This window comes from Lathyrus oleraceus, chromosome 2, assembly GCF_024323335.1.
Source record: "Lathyrus oleraceus cultivar Zhongwan6 chromosome 2, CAAS_Psat_ZW6_1.0, whole genome shotgun sequence".
NCBI classification, from domain to species: domain Eukaryota; kingdom Viridiplantae; phylum Streptophyta; class Magnoliopsida; order Fabales; family Fabaceae; genus Lathyrus; species Lathyrus oleraceus.
Window position 1 is genome coordinate 113386348 of NC_066580.1, and position 22102 is coordinate 113408449.

Here is a 22102-nt window from a genome sequence, read left to right on the forward strand (position 1 = left end):
AAATTCAAACTAAATACGGAAACTCTCCAACTATTCTTGAGCAAGCTACCGTCCACCTACTCCAGCAATACTACTCTGTAGTATCTGCACGATACCCATGTAAAGGTAACATTCAAACAGCAAGGGTGAGAATTCCAAAATCATTATGAAATAGCATAATAAGGCACAATGAATTAAAACAACAATCCAAGAATTCATCACACTTTGTATAATTATATCAATGATATTAACAGACAATCATTTCACATAATTCAAATGTACATCACACTCACATCAATACACACCTTCAATGATCACATAACTATAGACGACTCAATGCAAGACAATGTGACTCTATGCATGTGGTACCGCAATGCGAACTCAAAGTTTCACCGCTTTCCGATTCAATATCTAGAATCCAAGCCACGCTTCCGATCCGGACAAGACCAAAGCCCTACGTCTGTTTCCAATGAAGGATCACCGCTTAAAACTACGCCTAATCCCAATTAAGGATTAACGTCTGCTACGTCTGTTTCCAATGAAGGATCACCGCTTAATACTACGCCTGATTCCAAGTAAGAATCAACGTCTGCTCATGTGAACCCACAGTTTCACCACATCCACAATGAAGTCAACCATGCTATGAATGAATGCACACATACCAACACATATGCAATTAAGACCATCTATACCGTCTTAACATCCCACATATCACCATGACTCACAATTGGTACATATACACATTCATCACCACACATCATTCATGATTACATATACACATCCATTACCATAAATCATTCATAATTCAATAATGGTATACATACGTATTCATACAATATTTTATTCACCAATATATGCCAACCATCAAATAGGTACACATAGATTTCATTCCAAAACGCACACAACAATTAAATATCAAATTTTTCAGTATTATAACAGTGTTAACCGGTTAACGCCCTGGGTTAACCAGTTAACGCAAGACAGAATGCAATTTTTCATAAATCATAACAGAGTTAACCGGTTAACGCCCTGAGTTAACCGGTTAACGCAAAACAGAAAGTTGTTTCTGCGCTAACACGAAAACAGAATGCAGATTTCCCCGCATTTTTCACCGTTGGAGGACTTCCGGACCTCCGATTTCGATTCCGTAAAAAGCTACACGTTCAGAAAATTATGACTCATCCAATTATATATTCATTCACAGTTTTTGCATAATTTAATCATCACAATTCAAGAGTATTTATCAACCCTAAAAATTCCAAAAACCATGCCAATTAAGGATTTCAACCTAAATCATGTTCCTACCCATTGACCCAATCATACTAACCCACAATGATAAGGATTTCCCCCCTTACCTTGTCAATTTGATGGAAACCTTGACTCCTCTCACTTTTCCTCTCCTCTTTCTCTATTGCCTTCAGTGCTCAAGTGAATTCTAATTCTCACCTCCTTCACTCTTACTATTTATAATAGTATTCTAGTTGGGTTTAAATCATCTAATTTAATCACTAGGCCCAATAATACCTAATATTTAAATACCTCTATTTAAATTTAAATAATTAACCACTCACTAGGCAACCAAGTTAATTAATAATTCAATTATGTCTCATATCAACTAAATAATTAATTCCCACACTACTTAAGTTAATTAATCCATTATTATACTACCTCACAACCGCTTAATTACTTAACACTCCAAATAATTAAATATAATATAATTAAATATAATATAATAAAAATAATATAATAATTAATTCCTAAAAATTGGGTTGTTACAACTCTCCCCCACTTAAAAGATTTTCGTCCTCGAAAATTCCTCAGACGAACAACTCTTGATACGATTCCCTCATCTTATCCTCGAGTTTCCAAGTAATATTTCCATGCACCGGTATCACTAATGGCAATCAAGGTGTACTCTTAATAAATCACATACCTTGGATTAGTCCATCATCGGTAATGGTCTCCGCACCAGCCAATGCAAACACCTTTCCCTTCACTTGCTCCTTCTTCGGCTTATCACATCTGGTACTAATGTGACCTTTCTCTCCACAATTGAAACAAGTTATGTTCGAACCAACTCTACACTGGTTTGCTCTGTGACCAATCCTGCCACAATTGAAACACTTCACAGGATCTCTACTACAATCAACATCACGATGACCTTCAACACCACAGTTGAAACACGTAAGTGGAGTAGAAGATTCTCCCCCACTTGGCTTCTTGCCAACACTAGATTGTTTCCTCTTGTCATCATACGGTTTCCCACGATCCTGGTCTTTCTCCTTCAAACTCTTGTAGACAGAAGCACTCTCCCTACTATCCTCATCATAAATCCGACTCTTGTTAACCAACTCCGTAAAACGAGTAATTTGTTGGTAACCAATGGCCTTCTTGATATTATGTCTCAAGCCATTCACAAACTTCAAACATTTAGATCTCTCAGCATTAGCAGTATTGTAATGAGGACAATACTTGATAAGCTCCTGAAATCTAGCAGCATAATCAGCAACGGTACCATTTCCTTGCTTCAATTCAAGGAACTCCACCTCTTTCTTCCCACGACAATCTTCTGGGAAATAGTTCTCCAAGAAGGTATCACGGAAAAGAGTCCAAGTAACTTCAATGTTGTCTTCTTCGAACCTCTGAAGAGTGTTATTCCACCAATCTTCAACTTCCTTCTCAAGCATATGGGTACCAAACTGCACTTTCTGAGCATCAGTACAGTTCATGACTCTGAAGATTTTCTCAATTGCTTTCAGCCAAGCTTGAGCTTTCTCAGGTGCATGCTCACCCTCAAAGATAGGAGGATTGTTCCGCTGGAATCTCCCCAAGGTACGGAACTCATCATCATCTCCCTTTTGGTTACCGGCATTCGCATTCGCTTGATGGACATTCGCTTGATGGCCTGTGTATGTGTTTGCAGCCGAGTCTGTTGTTGATGAGAAACCGTGGTATTATGATATCAAGAACTTCCTCAAGAGCCAGGAGTATCCTGAAGGTGTGTCAAAGAATGACAAGAAAACCCTGAGAAGGCTAGCTGGAAGCTTTTATTTGAATCAGGATGACGTGTTGTACAAGAGAAACTTTGACATGGTTCTGCTCCGATGCGTGGATAGACACGAAGCAGACATGTTGATGCAGGAAGTGCATGAAGGATCTTTTGGTACCCATGCTGGTGGTCATGCAATGTCTAAGAAATTGTTGAGAGCCGGTTATTACTGGATGACTATGGAATCCGATTGTTTCAAGTATGCTCGGAAATGCCATAAGTTCCAGATCTACGCTGATAAGGTGCATGTACCACCAAGCCCTCTGAATGTCATGAATTCACCTTGGCCGTTTGCCATGTGGGGCATTGACATGATTGGGAAGATTGAGCCTACTGCTTCCAACGGACATCGCTTCATCCTGGTTGCGATTGATTACTTCACCAAGTGGGTGGAAGCAACTTCCTATGCTAATGTTGCCAAGCAAGTGGTTGCCCGGTTCATTAAGAAGGAAATCATCTGTCGTTATGGGGTTCCTGAGAGAATCATCACTGACAATGGTTCGAATCTCAATAACAAGATGATGAAAGAGCTTTGTAAAGATTTCAAGATTGAACATCACAATTCTTCTCCTTACAGACCAAAGATGAATGGTGCTGTAGAGGCGGCAAACAAGAATATTAAGAAGATTGTGCAGAAGATGGTCGTGACGTACAAGGATTGGCATGAGATGCTGTCTTTCGCTTTGCATGGGTACCGTACCTCAGTACGTACGTCGACCGGGGCAACCCCTTACTCCCTTGTGTATGGTATGGAAGCAGTCCTACCTGTTGAAGTGGAGATTCCTTCTTTGAGAGTCCTGCTGGATGTCAAGCTTGACGAAGCTGAGTGGATTCGGACGAGGTTTAATGAGTTGAGCCTTATCGAAGAGAGGCGGTTAGCAGCTGTGTGCCATGGGCAGTTGTATCAGAGAAGGATGAAGAGAGCCTTTGATCAGAAAGTGCATCCTCGAAGCTATCAGACTGGTGATCTAGTTTTGAAGAGGATCCTTCCTCCCGGTACAGATAACAGGGGCAAGTGGACTCCTAATTACGAAGGTCAATACGTTGTTAAGAAGGTTTTCTCTGGTGGAGCCTTGATGCTTAAAACTATGGATGGTGAAGATTTCCCGTCCCCTGTTAACTCAGATGTAGTCAAAAAATACTTCGCGTAAATTGACCCGCTAGACAAAAAAAGAATAAAAGAGTCCAGGCAAAAAAGGGCATCCCGGCGAACCTAAAAAAAAAAGAGAAAAGGTTCGGGCAAATTAGGGATAAAAAATGAAAAGAATTTGTACACCCGGTAAGTCGAAAACCCGCAAGGGCGGCTTAGGCAAAAATGGGTATCCCGGTGGATTGAAAACCCGAAAGGGTGATCCAGGAAAAAGAGGGATTAGAGCGAAGATTACAGTCTGGGTTATCTGTACTTCATCGCGCTTTATCGTCTACCATCTCGAAAGATGTGATCGGTCCAATCATTCTTCTCAGAAAGCAAGGAATTCGGGAGAAAATTGATGATCTGTGAGTTATAACAGAATTGGGAAATAGTGGATGTCGTGTTCACATTGCCATTAGGATATATTTTTCCTTTTGTGCGCAATTACCTATTTCTAGGAATTGCTTCCCGATGTATTCGCCTTTTCAGGCCCATTTTCAATCAATAAAAGTCGTTATTCAGATAAATTGCTCTCTTGTTTTTATTTTTACTGTTTTGTTTGCAAAAACGTCCGAATTTTTGATAAACATTGCATATAAAAACATGAAGGCTAGACAATAACGTGCAGAAAGATAAAACATTTGAAAATCATTTTGAATGTTGAGTACACTTGAGTGTATCTTGTCCATGCAATCCCCTGGGGCATGTTTGCCTTGTTGTTTGCAGGTTATCACCTTTGGTTCCTGGCTGAAGCAGATAAGCCACGGTTCCTTCAGAGATGTTGTCAGCACTATCCATTAGTGTAAGAGGATGGGGATGTTCCCCAGCAGTTGAAGCAAGTTCAGGGATGGTCTCCCCAGCGTATTCCAGATTGGGGATTCCTCAGCAGGATTGAGGATGTTTCCCAGCAGGCTTGGAGGTGCTAGTTTCCCCAAGCAAGTCTGAAAGCTATCAGAACTATTTTCCCCTGCAGAGGCGTCTGTGGATAGTGTGTCCCTCAGTAGCAGGATCAAAGGCTATTCTTTCCCCAGCAGGCCTAAGGATTTTTAACTCCCCAGCAGGTCTGGAAGTGGGTTTATCCCTCAGCTAGTTGGAAGATTGTTAATCCCCACCGAGTCGGAAGGATGTTGTATCCCCAGCGTGGTCGTGAACGCTTTTCCCCGGCAGGGTTGTGGATGTCTATCCCCAGCATGGTCCGGTATATTATTTCCCCAACAGAGTTATGCCTTTCCCCATCAGGGTGTGGAATGTTTTCCCCTAGCGGATCTCCCTAGCAGAGGGTTGTGTTGATGGTTTTCCCCAGCAAGTTCACCGAGTGGATCAGGTTCGGTGAATATTTTCCCCAGTGGAGTTTATCCTACATGTGGATTGGTCGCTATCCTCAGCATAGGTGAGCATTGGGTGCTTCCCTAGCATAGTCCCTGAGCGGATTGGATCCGGTGAAGGTTGTCCCCGGTGGGATCTATTCTTTCCCCAAGCAGCAATGCTTTTCCCCAGCATGTGTGAGAAGTCGGTGCTACTCCCCGCAGAGTATTCCTCAGACAGAGTATCCCCACAGAGTTGGAGAATTTAACCCGTTTGCTCCCCAGCAGGAGTGCATCATTTACATTTTGCATGTAGTAATCATTGCATCCTCAAATCGCGTAGCATTTCCATTCAATATGGAGCATTACGCCATAGAAAAATTCAAACATATGCATTCATGTGTTAAACCTAATCAGACCATATCCCCGACAGAGGCGGATCGTTGTTCAACACCTTTACGACACATTTGCTACAGTTGCTCCTGGCAGCATTCAGGATTGATAACTCCCCAGAGAGGTTTATTTCCTCACTCGTCCTTAAAAGGAAAGATTGCTTCTCCCCAGTGAGACCCCCAGCAAGTGTTTAGCCTGGCCTTGACGTATTGAAGATGTCATTCTTGTGATACCGGTAAGTGTCATGTTTGCACCCGTGTGTGTTCTTTTTTTGGTGTCGGTAAACACCATTGTTCGGTGTCGGTAAACATCGAGTCCCACTCCAGTCATCGGTAAATGTCTGGTCGTCTTTTTTTGATGTCAGTAAACATCATCTTTCGATGTCGGTAAACATCGAGTCCTCCCCAGTCATCGGTAAATGTCTGGTTGTCTTTTTTTGATGTCGGTAAACATCATCTTTCGATGTCGGTAAACATCGAGTCCTCCCCAGTCATCGGTAAATGTCTGGTCGTCCCTTTATTGATGTCGGTAAACATCATCTTTCGATGTGCGTAACATCTATCCATTCCCCATTCATCCGTTGATGTTTGGTCACCTCTCTGTTGGTGTCGATAAACGTTGAAGTTTTTCCCATTCGTCCGTTGACGTCTGGTTGTATCCCTTTCTCAGTTCATCCGTTGATGACTGGTCACCTCTCCGTTGGTGTCGATAAACGTTGAGTTTTTCCTATTCGTCCGTTGACGTATAGCCATATTCCTTCCCCAGTGAAGTATTCACCTCTCCGTTGGTGTCGATAAACGTTGAAGTTTTTTCCCATTCGTCCGTTGACGTCTGGTTGTATCCCTTTCCCAGTTTATCCGTTGATGTCTGGTCACCTCTCCGTTGGTGTCGATAAACGTCGAGTTTTTCCCAGTTGTCCGTTGACATCTGTTCGTATATCTTCATCCCAGTCATCGGTAAATGTCTGGTCGTCTTTTTTTGATGTCGGTAAACATCATATTTCGATGTCGATAAACATCGAATCTCACTCCCAGTCATCGGTAAATGTCTGGTTGTTCCCCAGCCAGAGATCCCCAGTAGAGTCGTCGATAAACGTCTTGTCTGGTTACTGTTGCAAATATCCTGTTCAGTTCCCGCAGAGTGCAAATTTCTACGGTTCTTTGATATTTAATCCCTGTTTACACTGAAAGTCTGACAGCCGTTGCTCTCATCCGTTCAGGTTCCCAGTTGATTGAATAGGGGCAGCTGTAGCACCTCAAATTTGCACCTCCCATTTGTATATACATTTCATTTTTAGGTCATTAACATTGCATTAGCATTGCATAGTCCATTACATTGCATCAGGCAAGACTGGTCAGGAGATTCAACTGTGCAAAGCAACAAGAGCATTGTCTATGAGATTAAAGCCCTAGGGTGATTACCATGAGTTCACATGATTCAAGGATCATTTTGAAGCAATTTGGCCAAGTGTTGAAGGCTCAGAATTCATCAGTCCATGTACAAATCATCTGAGGCCCACAAAAGTCAGCAGAAGTCAACTGCACAGTCAACTGTGAATTTGGAGGTGGGAAGTGGTTAGAGATGCTTCATTCATGTTCAAACAAGTCTCATTTGACATTTCAAACATCAACATTGAAGAATTTGAAGTCAGATCAAGACTTTCCAAAAATAGCAGGTGACCTGTAATTTGAATTTTCCAAAAATGGAAAGCTTTTAGACCAATTTCAACTCAAGATTACATCATCAAGAAAGCTTCAAATGAAATTTTGTCCCACATGAAAGTTGAAGATCTTTCTCTCCCATTTCCAAAAAGTCCAAGATCATGAATTTCGCATGTGTGGTTGAGGAGTTATGGTCCAATCATGGCAAAGTGTGTTTCAAACTTCAAATGGACATAACTTTCAAACCAAAACTCCAAAATGAGTGGTTCTTTTTGCATTTTGATCCTTATAACATGTATTTTCCAAGCATACCATTATTTGACATGAATTTCATTTGCATGGCCTTTGGTTTATTCATGAAGTTTTTGGAAGAAAATTGCATAAAACCATTTTGAATGATTATGAGCATACCAAACCAATTCACAAGTGTGCATGGACTCATTTTAAGGCATTTTGGGCCAGAAACATGTACTGTTCACGTGCATGGCATGAGTGTGAGGTGAAAAAGCATTTTTGCACAAATACCTTCCAACTTGCTAATCACCTTTGGCTTTGGTTTAAGCATGATCTAAACATGATTAGTAGGAGGTATAAATGAATAATCACAACTGTTTTTGGTCATTAGCACATTTTCAGATCTAGAATCACAAATTCTCAAAATTTTCTCTCAAACTTTTTTTCCAAAATTCTTCAAACACAAACACTTTTCATTGATCAATTCATGTTCATGAGGCATTTCTGAGCACATTTGGACGTGGAATCAAGAGAAATTGTGGCATATTGAGCTGGATTCAAAGTGTGAAGCATCCATGGCAATTGAAGATTGAGCTAGATTCGTGTGCATTCAAGCTTCCATTTCATCATCATTCACTTCCTTAAGCAGTGTGGAGAAGGATTGAAGCATTGCCAGGCCTTGAAGCAAGCTGAATCAACTTCTGTTCTTCAACAGGTCAGAATTCGACCTCTTCTATTTTGCAAATGGTTGTGATATTCTTGTAGTTCATTGATTGGTGATAATGCTGATGAAAATTTGGAGTGATTTGGTGTTGTTTTAAGCAAGATATGTTCAATTGAAGTTTTGATGCCATTGTTTATTTTCTTCGATTTGGAATTGTGTTGTTGTTTTTGCATGATTCATGGTTTGATCCGTGCTTACTATAAGAAAACCTGTTGAATGATGTCCTTGTTTATGATTTCTGGACATATTTTTGTTTTCTGGAAATTTCCAGATGAAGATCTTCATGATCTTCATCGTTCATGCATGGTGTTCATCATTTCCAGAAATTGCTACAACCTTGCTTCCATTTAGCTACGAAACTGGCATGTGTAAATTCAAATTAGCTACGAAATGTGCAGCGCGCGTGTTTAGGGTTTGAACATCAAAACACAGTCGTTTTGATTAGGCGCGTTAGGAATTTCAAAATGTGTCACCGGTTCGAGTCTGAGCGAGAGCATTTTTCCATATGGCCATGCATTATTCCTTTCCATCTTATTTTCATACCTTGGCTTCATGTTTTCATTTTAAATTTCTATCAACTTCCAAAAATCACCATAAATTGAAAATTAATCCAAATGACCTCCAACTTTTTACATTGTGATCCTCATTCTGTCTATTTTTTTGTGATTATTAAAATGCAAATTGTGCTTGGATGGAAAAATCATTTGTCCTAGAGTGATTGCACATGTATACATGTTTGACCTTGCCTTGTTCCATGCATCATAAAATGCTCAAGATTGATCCATTGCTTCTGAAATTTTGCATGCTATTTCTAGACATGTTGAGTGATGTTTTGGCTTTGGTTTGAGATTTTTACCATGATTCATCTCTGTTTTATGCTTATGCTAACTTGGTGTGACAATTTGTGTCACACATGTGCTTGTCTTAATTGATCAAAGTGATTGCCATGCCTAATGATGTCCAATGCCTCTGATTTTTTGTATGATGGCCATGTTTTATGTCTTGTGTACTCATGATTTTTTCCAAGATTATTTGATTCATTTTTGATTTGATGTGCATTTGTTTCTTCTGATGTCTCAATGTGGTCACCATTTGCATACCTTGCCATGTTTTGTTCATGAAATGAATATGATTAATGATTTTGGTGTGGGACTTTTTGAGATGTGTTCCTAATTGAATGAAGATGATTCATGTTAAATTTCATGTTCTGTTTTGAATGTTTGACCCTCTTTTGACCCTAGGCTTTGACCTAGTGGTTTGGACTCACTGTTTGGATTGTGGATTTCAGGTCCAAAGGCACATTGCCATGATTGGAGTGGCTCATTCATTTGAGTTTGGTTAATTGGTTGATGATTGGCTAACATTGTGTTGTTTTGTAGGTTGATGCCAATTCATTTGTGTTGTGCCTTATGGCTTGCACATTGTTGCCTGATGCTTTGTCTATCTGTCTGACTGTTGATGATTGTTGTCTGTCTGTTTATTTGAACTATGTACTGATTAGTTTAGATTTTTCACAAGTACCTAAGTTGCTTTGAGTTCTTTTGAACTTGCTTTGCTTTGCTTGGTTGCTTAACCACTGAGGTATAATTCCTTTGACTTCATGTAGTCTGGAAGACCTATCCTGTTATGTGGGCAGGCACCTGTCTGAAGCCCTCCTTAAGAGGCAATGCTTGTGTTTGTTTAATTTTGTGCCAAGCAGGTAAAGACCTCTTAGGAGGCAATTGGCAGATAAAAGAGATGTGTAATCCATCTCCTGCTACTCAGTGTGTCATTCACTTGGCTCACACACCTTGTGTTGATGCATAGTGGATAATAACCCAAGATCATGTTGTGTCAGTCACTTGTGGAGAAGAGTTCCTACATTCTGAACTCCCACACATTCCATTTTGAGTCAAGCTCTCCCAGGCCAGGGATAAGAGCTATGAGGCATAACCCTCACTTCCTATTTCATCTGCTTCACCATAACTCTCAATGTTAGGGTTAAGAGCTAACTACACCCGATTCCAGTTGGCTTGTGTCTCACAGCCTAACCTTGTATGAGCCCAATTGTTTGCATATAGTGTGTGTGCTTGCTTTTTGTGCTTGTATGTATTTGCCTGTGCTGTTTAGGATAGCTTGCTTCCTGTGCAAGTTAGATAGAAACCTTAACCTAGGGCCATTGTGGATTACATGATAACTATTAGGCTCGAGTCAGGCTCCCTTCTAGTTTGTCATTTCCCAGTCTCTGGTTAGGTTAGAAGTTCTTTCCCTGTTTAGGGGAACTACGTCGCCCTGATCCTCATACCAGATGAGGTACGTAGGCAGGAGATTGAGCTGATCTCTTCGGGCACCTTCTTTCCTTTTGTGTGTGTTTGTTATCCTTTTCTGGTTGGAGTCTGATGTAAGTCCAGCGATTGGCATTCGGTTTCCATGTTTGCTTGGTTGTGTGGAGTATGACATAAGTCCAGCGATTGGCAGTCGGTTTCCTGTGTGGTTCTGTTTGGCGTGCGTTAGCCGAGCTACGAGTGCTCTGATTCTTCTCTGGTTAGAGAAAATACGTATGCATAGGATGCGACATCCTAGCGAGCATGTTTCCCCTGTCCCGAACTACGTCGACTCTGATGTCTGTGTCTGACAGACTACGTAGGCCCAGGATGCGATATCCTGCCGAGTCCCGTTTCTTTTGTCTTTCTGTGTTTCCTTCCAGCCTTGTGCAGTTTGTGAGAAGTCTTTAGCAACCTTTCTTCTATTCTTTTGTGCGTGGATCCCGTCGAGTACGACGGATGCGTAGGGGTGCTAATACCTTCCCTTCGCATAACCGACTCCCGATCCCATCTTTCTCTGGTCGCGAGACCATGTCTTTTCCAGGTTTACTTCGAGCGTTTCCTTTCCCTCTTTTGGGATAAATAACGCACGGTGGAGGCTCTGTTGTTTTCGTTTTCCCGCCGGTTTTTTCGCGTAATGCGACATCATGTACTAGGGAACATACAACATGATAAAAACTTGACCGGACGGACCGATCTGCTATGATACCACTAATGTAACATCCTAAACCCCACAATCAATTATCGTATAATTTAATTATAAGCACGATCACATAGGGTGTCACACACATCAAAATAAAATCCTACTTCGTAACACGGGTTACATCAATTCACATTAAACCTGTCATCCCATGCTCACTTCCATTTTTAAAGTATCATCTTAGCAGAAATATCATCAACAATTATGGAAGGTAAGGTAACTAATGACATTTGGTCTCAAAATTCAACTTTAATAACAAATAAGAGGGTAGGAATCAATCCACTCAACATGCTTAAGAATGCACAACAATAAAATTAGTCATATGACTTCAACATAAACATGTCATAAAATTAAAATAAGCATTCCCAACCCGATGTTACATAATCAGAGCAAGACGCTACTAATAAAGCACTAAACTAAGAAGCAACTCCATGAGATGGCTTCCAATTACTTCAGCAACGCTACTCCTGAGTATCTGAACTATACCTATATAAAGGAAACATTCAAACAGAAAGGCGTGAGAATACACTTCAATAATTAGTGGTGAAAAACAATCGGAAGTAGATACACTAACAATAAGCACAAACTAATTAATTCAACATTAACCTATCGAGTACTCTCGTCCATATAACACAACACCATAAATAATCACCGAATGCAACACAATACAGATGTACTCGACAACTGACTCAACATGCACATGGTACCAAACAATTAAGACTCAGGTTCATTTCACTCAATGATCCCCACCATAGGAACAATTACCTCTTGGAACTGGAGCACACCAAAATCGCTACCATCACCATAGGTAACACTTCACTAATTCCCCATGATAGAAATTAACTACTTGCACCCGATCCACTACCATATTATTGAGGCTCATAAAAAAGAACTGAAGTTCAGACAACATGAATTCATGGACTCTCAACATGCAACAACAACACATACACGTTGGTCCCTCTTATGACCGTGTATCCAACCACCAACATCATCATCATCAAAATATCATGCATATATTTGAACATGTAACATCATTAACAAAATCATCATAACATCATACACCATACACAACATTAAACAATATTACTATAACCAACAACATTAACTTTAGCAACTCAACATACAATCACGTTATTTCATTAGATCATCAATATTTCATTACCATAACTCAACGAGTCGCTAATCGATCCCACACACCCTCATAAACATGCCTACTTTAGGCACCTGATTATAACTCAATTCTTACAGCAAGCACTATCATGATATAGGTCTGATCGTTAGCTTTCCAACACTTCAAATGGGGCATTATTTAGACTTACAGATCGAACGTTATGATAAAAACAAGAAAATTATGATTTTATATGAAAAACAGGGTTAGGAGTCGACTCTCAGCTAGTATGGGTCGACTCATACTGTAAAATTCTCAAAAAATTAGATTCTAGATGTTATGGGTCGACTCCCAGGTCTTATGGGTCAACTCCTGGCTCGTATGGGTCAACTCCTAGCTCTTATGGATCGACTCCTACTGTACAAAATAAATAAAAAATATTTTATGTTGGTTTGGAGTCGACTCCCAACACTTATGGGTCGACTCCCACATCTATTTTTTCCAAAACAAAATCAGTTTTTAAACTATCCAAACACTACCTTATGTTCCAACAACTTATTTTACGAAAATCTATAGAATAAATCCAATTTCCTACTATTATAGCATCCTAAACTCATCATTTACTCCATGAGTTCATGAATCAACAACATATTACAACAATATCATCATGTTCATCATCTCTAAATCACCATTAACACACTTAAGGTCATAACCTTCAAACATCCATCATCAACAACATCAAAACAAAATTTATACATACATAGGGTACACGAATTTCACACCAATTCCATCACACAACAATAGTTATAACAAAAAAATCTAAATTGATATTTAGAACACCCAATCTTAAGAAGGTTAAGGGTCCCTCCGTCTATCCCACATGCTTTAACACCCATTAGAGAAACACATCTTCCACTTACCTGAGTTTCTTGCAGAAATTTGAAGTGAAACCTTCATTATGTTCCTCTAGATCACTTTTAGCCTATTTCCCTAGCCTCCGTTCTCTTTTCTCCAAGTTTCTACGTAAAATGAAATTTGACTCCTTTTCCCAATTCTCTCTTTTTCTAGTAAGCCTATTTATCCCATTAGACTTTCCCTATACTACCCTCAAGTTAACCTTGTAATTACCATATTGCCTTCAAAATCTCTACACACTCCCCTTTTTTAAATTATTTTATTATTCCAAAATTTATTTACTCAATTAATTAAATAAACTCCTATTTTTACTATTTAATATAATAAAATAGTTAAAAGTTATTTTTAATTACTAAAACAGCTCGAAATTATTCCACTAACTTCTATCACCCCTCTATACCCTTGATTCAAGGATACATACCTCACTAACACCCAACAATAAAATAATCATTAAAATACATAATTCTAACAAATAAATTATACTAAAATGTCTTATCAGAAAAATGGGATGTTACAGGGATCAAATGCTTCAATGGATCTGCTTTGAGGCTGCCGAATTAGGGTTCAACGTTGTAATTGAAAGGTCAAATAATGGTTCAGATAGAAGACTTATATTTTTTATACTGAGATGTGAAAGAAGTGACAAATGCATAACTCATATTCAGAAGTTGAAACGAGATGACATCGATTCGAGGAAATATGAGTGTCTTTTTAAGTTGTGTCTATATCTTTTTGAAAATAATAAATAGAGATTTAATGTCATTTATGGTACATATAATCATGACATGTATCACTAGTTATTCGGTTATCCCATTGAATGTTGCCTTATGCCTAAAGAGAAGGAAATTGTTTCTAACACGATATTGAACATGGTGCATCCCGAAAACATACTGACAACTTTGAAACGTAGAAGGCTCTGAAATATCTCAAATATCAAGCAAGTATACAATGTTTGTAATCAAAATAATAAGGCGATAAGAGGGGATATAACTGAAATGCAACAATTGTTAAAATCTCTAAATGATAACTGTTATTTATCTAGGTACCGAGTGCAAGGACGATGAAACCGTTCGAGATATATTTTGGACTCATCTTATTCCCATAAACATTTCCCATTGTACTCATTATTGATTAAACATATTAGACTAATAAATAAAGGTTTCACTATTTGTAATTATTGGTGTTACATCTACAGAAAATACTTATTTCATTGGGTTTTCATTTTTGTGAAGAGAAAAAAGGGATAACGTTACTTGGGCTTTATAAGTGTACCAGACAATGTTGAAGGACATAGAAAACACGTTGAATGCCATTGTCACCAATCGCGATATCACATTGATGAATACGGTTGGAATGGTGTTTCCTACTTCACGTGTGTTACTTAGTAGGTATCACATCATAAAGAATGTGAGAATAAGAGTTAAGCTTACGGTGGGGACCAAACAAATAAAGGGTGGAGATGAAAAAATGGTCAAAGCTAACGTGATACTGGAAATATTATAATAAATTCTTCTATGGAAGAATTATATGCTGATTTTGTTATACTTTTTCAGGAAAGTTTGTGAGAAATATCTAGATTTCTTAAAATATGTTGAAAGTACAATTCTAGACCAGGTGAAGGAGAATATTTTTTGTGCTTGGGCCGATCAGGTTAGACACTTTAGAAATACAATAACTAACTGAGTTGAATCTTCCTATGCTACACTGAAGAATTGGTTGGGAAATAGTAAAGGTGATTTGTGTAGAGATTGGGACTATGTGAATTAAATGATCCAAAATCAGCATAATGAGATACATACATTATTTAGTCTCGTCATTCCAATGTTGGAACATAAATTTAGAGACAAAAAAGTCTATTCACAGTTGGTCGGCAACATATCTCGAGCAGGATTGAATTTTTTTTCCACAAGTTAAACGAGCTGAGAAAGTAGAACCCAATAGCTCAAAGTGTGATTGTACATTTAGAAAGACGTATGCTCTCCGATGTGCTTCTGTAATTTCAAAAAAGGTGAAACTTGATCTCCTAATATGAATGGATGAGGTTTGAACCCATTGGAAAGGCCCAAGTTTGATTATGATGGTGTTATGAAGGATGGTAAATCGATAGTCTCTATCTTGACCGAACAGGAAGTGATACAAGAGATATTTTTGAAATCCGGTGATAACATGAAACTCGATATCAAAGAGAAAATGAGGAAGATTGCTTATCCATAAACTACATATTTGAAATCATCGTATCAATCGGTAAAAACAAAAGGTGCTCCTAAGAAGGTCAAACCAACATCGAGTGACAATTTAACAGTGTGGTCTCCTTCTTATTTGGAACATTTCGATAATTCTTTTTCTTCGAATTCTCTAACTTCAAATTCTCAAAAAAAGTGTTTTCAAAGGAGCTAACATTACCAAACCATCACCTCTGTTGCATATAACTGTGATTATCGAGCTGCTTCAACTTTGCTCGGTAAAAGAGAGGAGAATCATACACTTGTTCGTCAACAACGTATTAAAGAGTTGAAGTCACATGAAGAATCATACAAAATGTTATACGAAAAAAAGAACATTTTGATGCAAATCATGAATATCTTATTCCTTGTGTTAGCGGTCCAACACCGGAGGAAAAGTGAATGCGCTTCCCTGAGATGGGTCATCTTATTGAAAGTGCAAATAATATATGTGTATTGATATGACAAGATATAGGTTATCAGAAACATTTTTTCCACTACAGAGCGTCCTACCTCAAAATCTAACTGAACGAATTATGTGTATTGGGTGACTTTCTAGATCACTGCATTTTGTTCAAGTTTATTGAAACCGAGATACCCTATACCACTGACATCACTAGAGTGGACAACTCATTCAACAAAGGAAGCTGAAACTTGGCCGAATCTTTTTTGGATAGGATGCAAGAATTCTCCAAGTTGAGCGAGATTGAAAGAGAATCAAATAAAGAAAAGTCAAAGTCGGGATCACTCATAGATATAGATTTAGGTTGTGACACATGTTTTGATTCATTTTAAATATTCTTCAACAATGTACTTAGGTGGTTAGACATGTTTTGTACGTATTGTTGGATTAATATTAACGATGTCAAATGTATACAATTTCATCGATTTAAATGTATGTTTCAATTTTCCAAAATTTTCAACATTGTTGCGCTTTATAACAGGTTATGTTTCTAAAACAAGTTATGTGCGAACAATAACAGGTGAATCCGGAAATGCATTTTCGGACGCACCACAATTAAAACAAAACTCTAATAGGGGTTATTCGAAATTGTACATATATACCCACCCCATATTGTTAAAAAAAGAAAGATAAAAGGGATTAATTCAAAAATGCATTTTCGGACTCACCCTAATTTCACTGAACGAAACATATTGTATCTGAAAGTACAATATTGAGTTTCTAAGGTCCATATTGATCTAAAACTTATATAAATATGGGTGCCACTAAACTTGTTAGCACAAACTCACAAAGAACATACACAATATCTCTATGCATATCTCGCTTTTGTCTACTTCAACATCGAGAAGTCTCCTCTTCAATTAAGGTTCTTAGAGATCACTCGTCTTATCGATCTAAAATCAAAACTAGAGAATCTATACCTAGATAATCGAAGAGTTGTGAAGCTCTATTATCGTTCATCCTCAATTGACAACGATGAGAAGATACAATTCAACGAGTTTGAGCTGAAGACAATTAGAGATTTATCTGTTATGTGAAGTACATTTCACTGTTACAAAATAAAATGTATGGTCGAGCTGGATGTGAAGATTGCAACATTGATCGATATTATTCTAAAGATGTTAAACGTCATACTTGATGATGAAATGTATTGTTCGATTTATGCTAACAATTATCTATGTAATGTTTGATTTTTTATGTATGTCATAACAATTATTGATGTTAATTTATCTTTGTTTCTGTATCTATTTTATTTCTGTATCTGTTCCTGATTCAGTAGTTTCCGGAAATACACTTTTGGAATTTATACGGAGATGCATATCCGTATCAATTTTGTCATAAATTAGGGTCTGACTCAATTACAAATGAATTTTGTGCGAATTGGAGTGCGTTTGGAAGTATATTTCTGAATTTCAGAGATAGTTTTGGTTTTTCATTAGAATGGAGGAGCAACACATAGGGTGGGAAGAACAATTCACATGTGAAAAAGGGATGACTAGTTTATTTTGTACAAAGTTTTTCTTAACTCTTAGAAGAATGGGCTAAAAAATAGTTAGAGATCAAAAAGAGACTTAAATTAGAAAAAAAATATACACAAGAGATTCCTACTCTATAGATGTGAAAAATGAAAAAGAGTCTATTTGCACAATACAAGTGTGCCACCTGTTTCTTATTTCTTACTTGCTAATGCACCAAAAAACGTTAGAATCCGTTTCAATTCAAAGCTTGACTGGATTTTTTCCTTAGATATTTTTATGGCTCTTAAGACTGAAAAAAAACTCAGTAAGAGTTGAAGATGTCAAAGTGACTTTCTGCATAAGCCATGATGAAATCTCCATGATTATGGCGAAAAATTTCACCACAATCAACCGTAGAAAGATCATGACTATAGACAGCGTCACAATTACATTTTATCCAATCAAGAGGAGGAGATTGCCAAACTACATCTATGATTTGAAAAGCTTTAGAATATTGAAAGTCTTTGATAGTTTTAGTCATTCAAAGAGGAAGATGCGATATATACGGATGTAGTATATATTAAGTTGTTTTATTACATTTTTGGAGTAGCAATAGCTACCTACCTCAAAAGTATACATAATTTTGCCACTACAAACTACAGACAATAACGACACCTGCATGTAGATATTTTGTTATAATTTAGGATAATTGAAGTGATTGTATGCAACTATAGTGTTTGTCATCAGTATGGTACACTAACATGCGCTTGGTGCTACATAGTTTAGTAGCAGATATGCTCTGCTACTTATTTCAATAGATATCAGTATCAGCTCAACAAATAGTGGATGCAACGCTGACACATTGGAACTACACGTCGTTGCCTCTAACCTGATGTGTTGGTGCTACTTAGTTCAATGAATATCAGTTCCTTAATCTATCTTTTGAAATTTTACTTGATTCATTGACTAGTGCTATGTATGAAGCATAATCTGAAACAAGTCCTTTCTCACCACTAAATATGTCAAAATCAACAGAACCTCCATGCTTGCAATGACCATCTAGTAAAATATTAAACGTAATATCATTTGGAACCACTCCCAAATTAAGCATTGCATCAAGCAACATTCTAGCATTTTTCATCTGACCTTGTTTGCAAAATCCATTCATTAGCGCATTATAAGTAACAACGCCCGGTACACGTCCATCTCGCTGCATCTCTTTGAGTAACTTCGCTCCCATCTTTACATCACCTTTCTTGCAATAGCAATCAATAACCATGGTGTACGTTGGATCATCAGGTTTATAACCGGCACTCAACATATCCCTCAACAACTTTTCCGCATCGCGAACTCTTCCGTCTCTACAAAGTCCAGATATTAGTGCAGTATAAGCAACATCATCAAGCTTAATCCCTTCCTCGACCATTCTATCCTTAATCTCCAATGCCGATTCCATATCTCCGTCTTTACAGCATCCATCCATTAGAGTTGTGAAAGTGATCTTATCAGGCTTCAAATCATTCCCAATCATCTCATTAAAAAGCTTCCTAGCCTCCTTGAAATCTCCAACCCGACAAAGCCCGTTGATCAACGCGTTATAAGTAATCAAATCAGGTCTCACATCTTGATCCTTCATCTTCTGAAAATTTCTCAATGCCAAATCAGTTTTCCCATCTTTACACTGTCCATCGATCAAAGTAGTGAAAGTTACACCATTAGGAACCAACCCCCTCTCACACATTTCATCAAACAAATTATTCGCATCATCTAATCTACTTTCCTTACACAACCCGTTGATCAAAGCACTGTATGTGAAAACATCAGGAGATATTCTTTCACTCTCCATAACACCTTTCAACACAAAACCCTCCTCCACATTCCCAGTTTTACAGTACCCGCTTATCAAAGTATTAAAACTAACAACAGTAGGACGCAAACGCCTCTTAGGAATTTCATCAAACACCTTCCGCGCATTCATAGCATCACCAACTTTCGAAAACCCATGCATCAAAATGTTGAAAAGATAAACTTTTGGCGGGTACCCATAATCCAAAACCTCCAAATAAAACTCCCAACAAGGCTCCGGTTGTTTCAGCTTCATAACACGACGGAGAAGATACTCACAACCACGGAGCGGGATTGCAAAGTTGTTCCTTTTCAGCAAGCGTAGACACTGAATTGCGTCTTGTATGAATCCAGAATCAGTGTAAGCAATGATTAAAGCATCAAAAACAAGAACAGAGCAATGGTGATGGTGGTGAGTAGGGTTTGTTTGGAGAAGGGAAGAGATGAGGGAAGTAGAAGAATGGTGACCCATTCGGGAGATGATGAAAAGGAAGAGGGAATGTGTTTGTGTGAGCATGTTGTGGGAAGAGAGAAAGTGTGCCATGGTGGAATAGTTATGGAGAGTGTGGCGAAAGGGAGGGCGAGAAGCGAGCCAGTTGAAGAAGGAGAAGAGGGAGTGAGGGGAAAGGGAGAGAGGGTTGAGGTTGATGAGGTTTGTGATGTGATGAGAAGTGAGGGAAGGGAGAATGCGTTTGAGGGAGGGGTTGAGAGAGTAATCAGGAGGGGTTTGAGAATGGAGATTGCTGTTGTTGTTGTGGATGGTGTCGATGGCTTCTGAGATTGTGTAGAGGATGTCATGGTTTTTGTAGCGAGGTTTTGATGAAAAAGAGGCAAGGTTGTAGTGAAGATGAAAATGATGAGGTTTAAGTTTCATGGTTGGTCGTGTCGTGGCAATGTCTGTTTTTGCATGTTGATTGTTATGCAATCTTTCATTTCTTGTGTCAATTTGAGTTTCGGTTTAGGTTTTGTTGTTACTATGTTGGTTTGGGCTACATGGGCTGTCAAACCCCAAATTCAAGGAGTATTCCCTAATTTTCCATAATACTCAAAATATTCCTCTTAAAATTTAACCGAAAATGAGAATACCAAAAATTTGATAGTACAATTGAAAAATCACTTATAAATAGAAAAATGTGGTATGATTTTTTATAAGTTTTTTTTATAAAAAAATCAATGGGTAAAAAAACTTATCGAGTTTTTCGAAAAATTTAATAGTGTCTTTGAAAAATCGGATAAAAACTATTAAATTATTTGAAAAAATCGAAAATATATTTGAAAAGTCTAGTAAAAACTAATATTTTTTTTTTAAAAAAAAACGGTAATATATTTGAAAAATCCAATAAAAACTCGTAGATATTTTTAAAAATCCGGTGAAAACTCATATTTTTAAAAAAACCGTTAGTATATTTGAAAAATCTAATAGTTCAAATCCAGTAAAAAAAATTGATTTTACATAGTTTTTCTTAATATTAGATAAAAACTCATAGATTGTTTGAAAATTTTCGATAAAATTTCATAAATCCCCCAAAAGTCTGGTAAAAACTCATGAAATTCCACAAAAATTTGATAAGAGTTAAAAAAACTTTCCAAAAATTCAGGAAACACGTTTTTTAAAAATGTAAAAAAATCACAAAGGGTACTATGATAAAAGCATACAATTTGGGGGGAAGGGTATCAAGTTAAATTTGGGGTTTCGCAAGATATATTCTCCAATAGTTAAAAGGGGATTACTTCCCCCCTAAGTGTTACTCCCGCACCCTCGTGAAAAACCAAAAATTCCTTTGGAATTCAGAAATATACTTTTGGATGCACCCTAACCTATACTCAATCCCTTCTTAAGTGAGCCAGACCCTTATTTTTTACAAAAACTAATACATAAATATATCTCCGTATAACATATAGAAGTGCACTATCATATGAGTTTTTAATCAAAAACGCGTCAGATCCTCCCATTTTCTCATTTCCAGCAACCTCTCTCAAACTATCTCAAACTCTCAAACTCTCTCAAGTCACTTACAAGTTTCTACTCTCAACATTTAATCAATCGAAGTGCTCAACATCAACTATCCAATTTGATAAGTTTTTGAATTCAATTTTGTTGACATTTGATCTTCTATACATGCATTAAGAAATAGAAACAATATGTTGTGTAATATACATCAATATATAGGCAATTATAGTCATTGTTAGATAGTGTAACTGAGCAATGCATTTTGTTCATTTTTTTCACCCTCTGTTTTTGCCATTTTTTCGTTTTTCCTGAGATGTAGGTAATATAAAAGTGCATTTCTATATGTGTTGTATAGTAGGAAGCAATACAAGAGGCAGCGAAGGAACAGCGCGCCCGACATATGCAATAGTATATTATTTGTATTAGTGATTATAAATAGTATTATCGTTTATACTTTATTATTTTAATTGTGTTTATATATGAAATTTTTATCTTGTTAGATCAGTGTATGATTTAATTGATAAAACTGTTAGTATGATAATATAGTTATAATACATAGTCTATTACATTGGTGTATTTCTAAAAAAAATTAAAATTTACCACAAAAGGGTGATTACAGAAATGCATATACTTATTTGTTACGGAGATGCATCTCCAGATTA

The 22102-nt window shown here is 37.7% G+C and overlaps 1 protein-coding gene across 1 annotated transcript; it reads right to left on the minus strand.

Moving 5' to 3' along the window:
- Nucleotides 1-18188: 18188 nt before the first annotated feature.
- On the minus strand, nucleotides 18189-20474 carry LOC127118374 (putative pentatricopeptide repeat-containing protein At1g09680). Its single transcript, XM_051048561.1, has one exon. It carries the CDS (start codon nucleotides 20361-20363, stop codon nucleotides 18567-18569), a length of 1797 nt encoding a protein of 598 aa, XP_050904518.1. The 5' UTR covers nucleotides 20364-20474; the 3' UTR covers nucleotides 18189-18566.
- Nucleotides 20475-22102: the final 1628 nt, after the last annotated feature.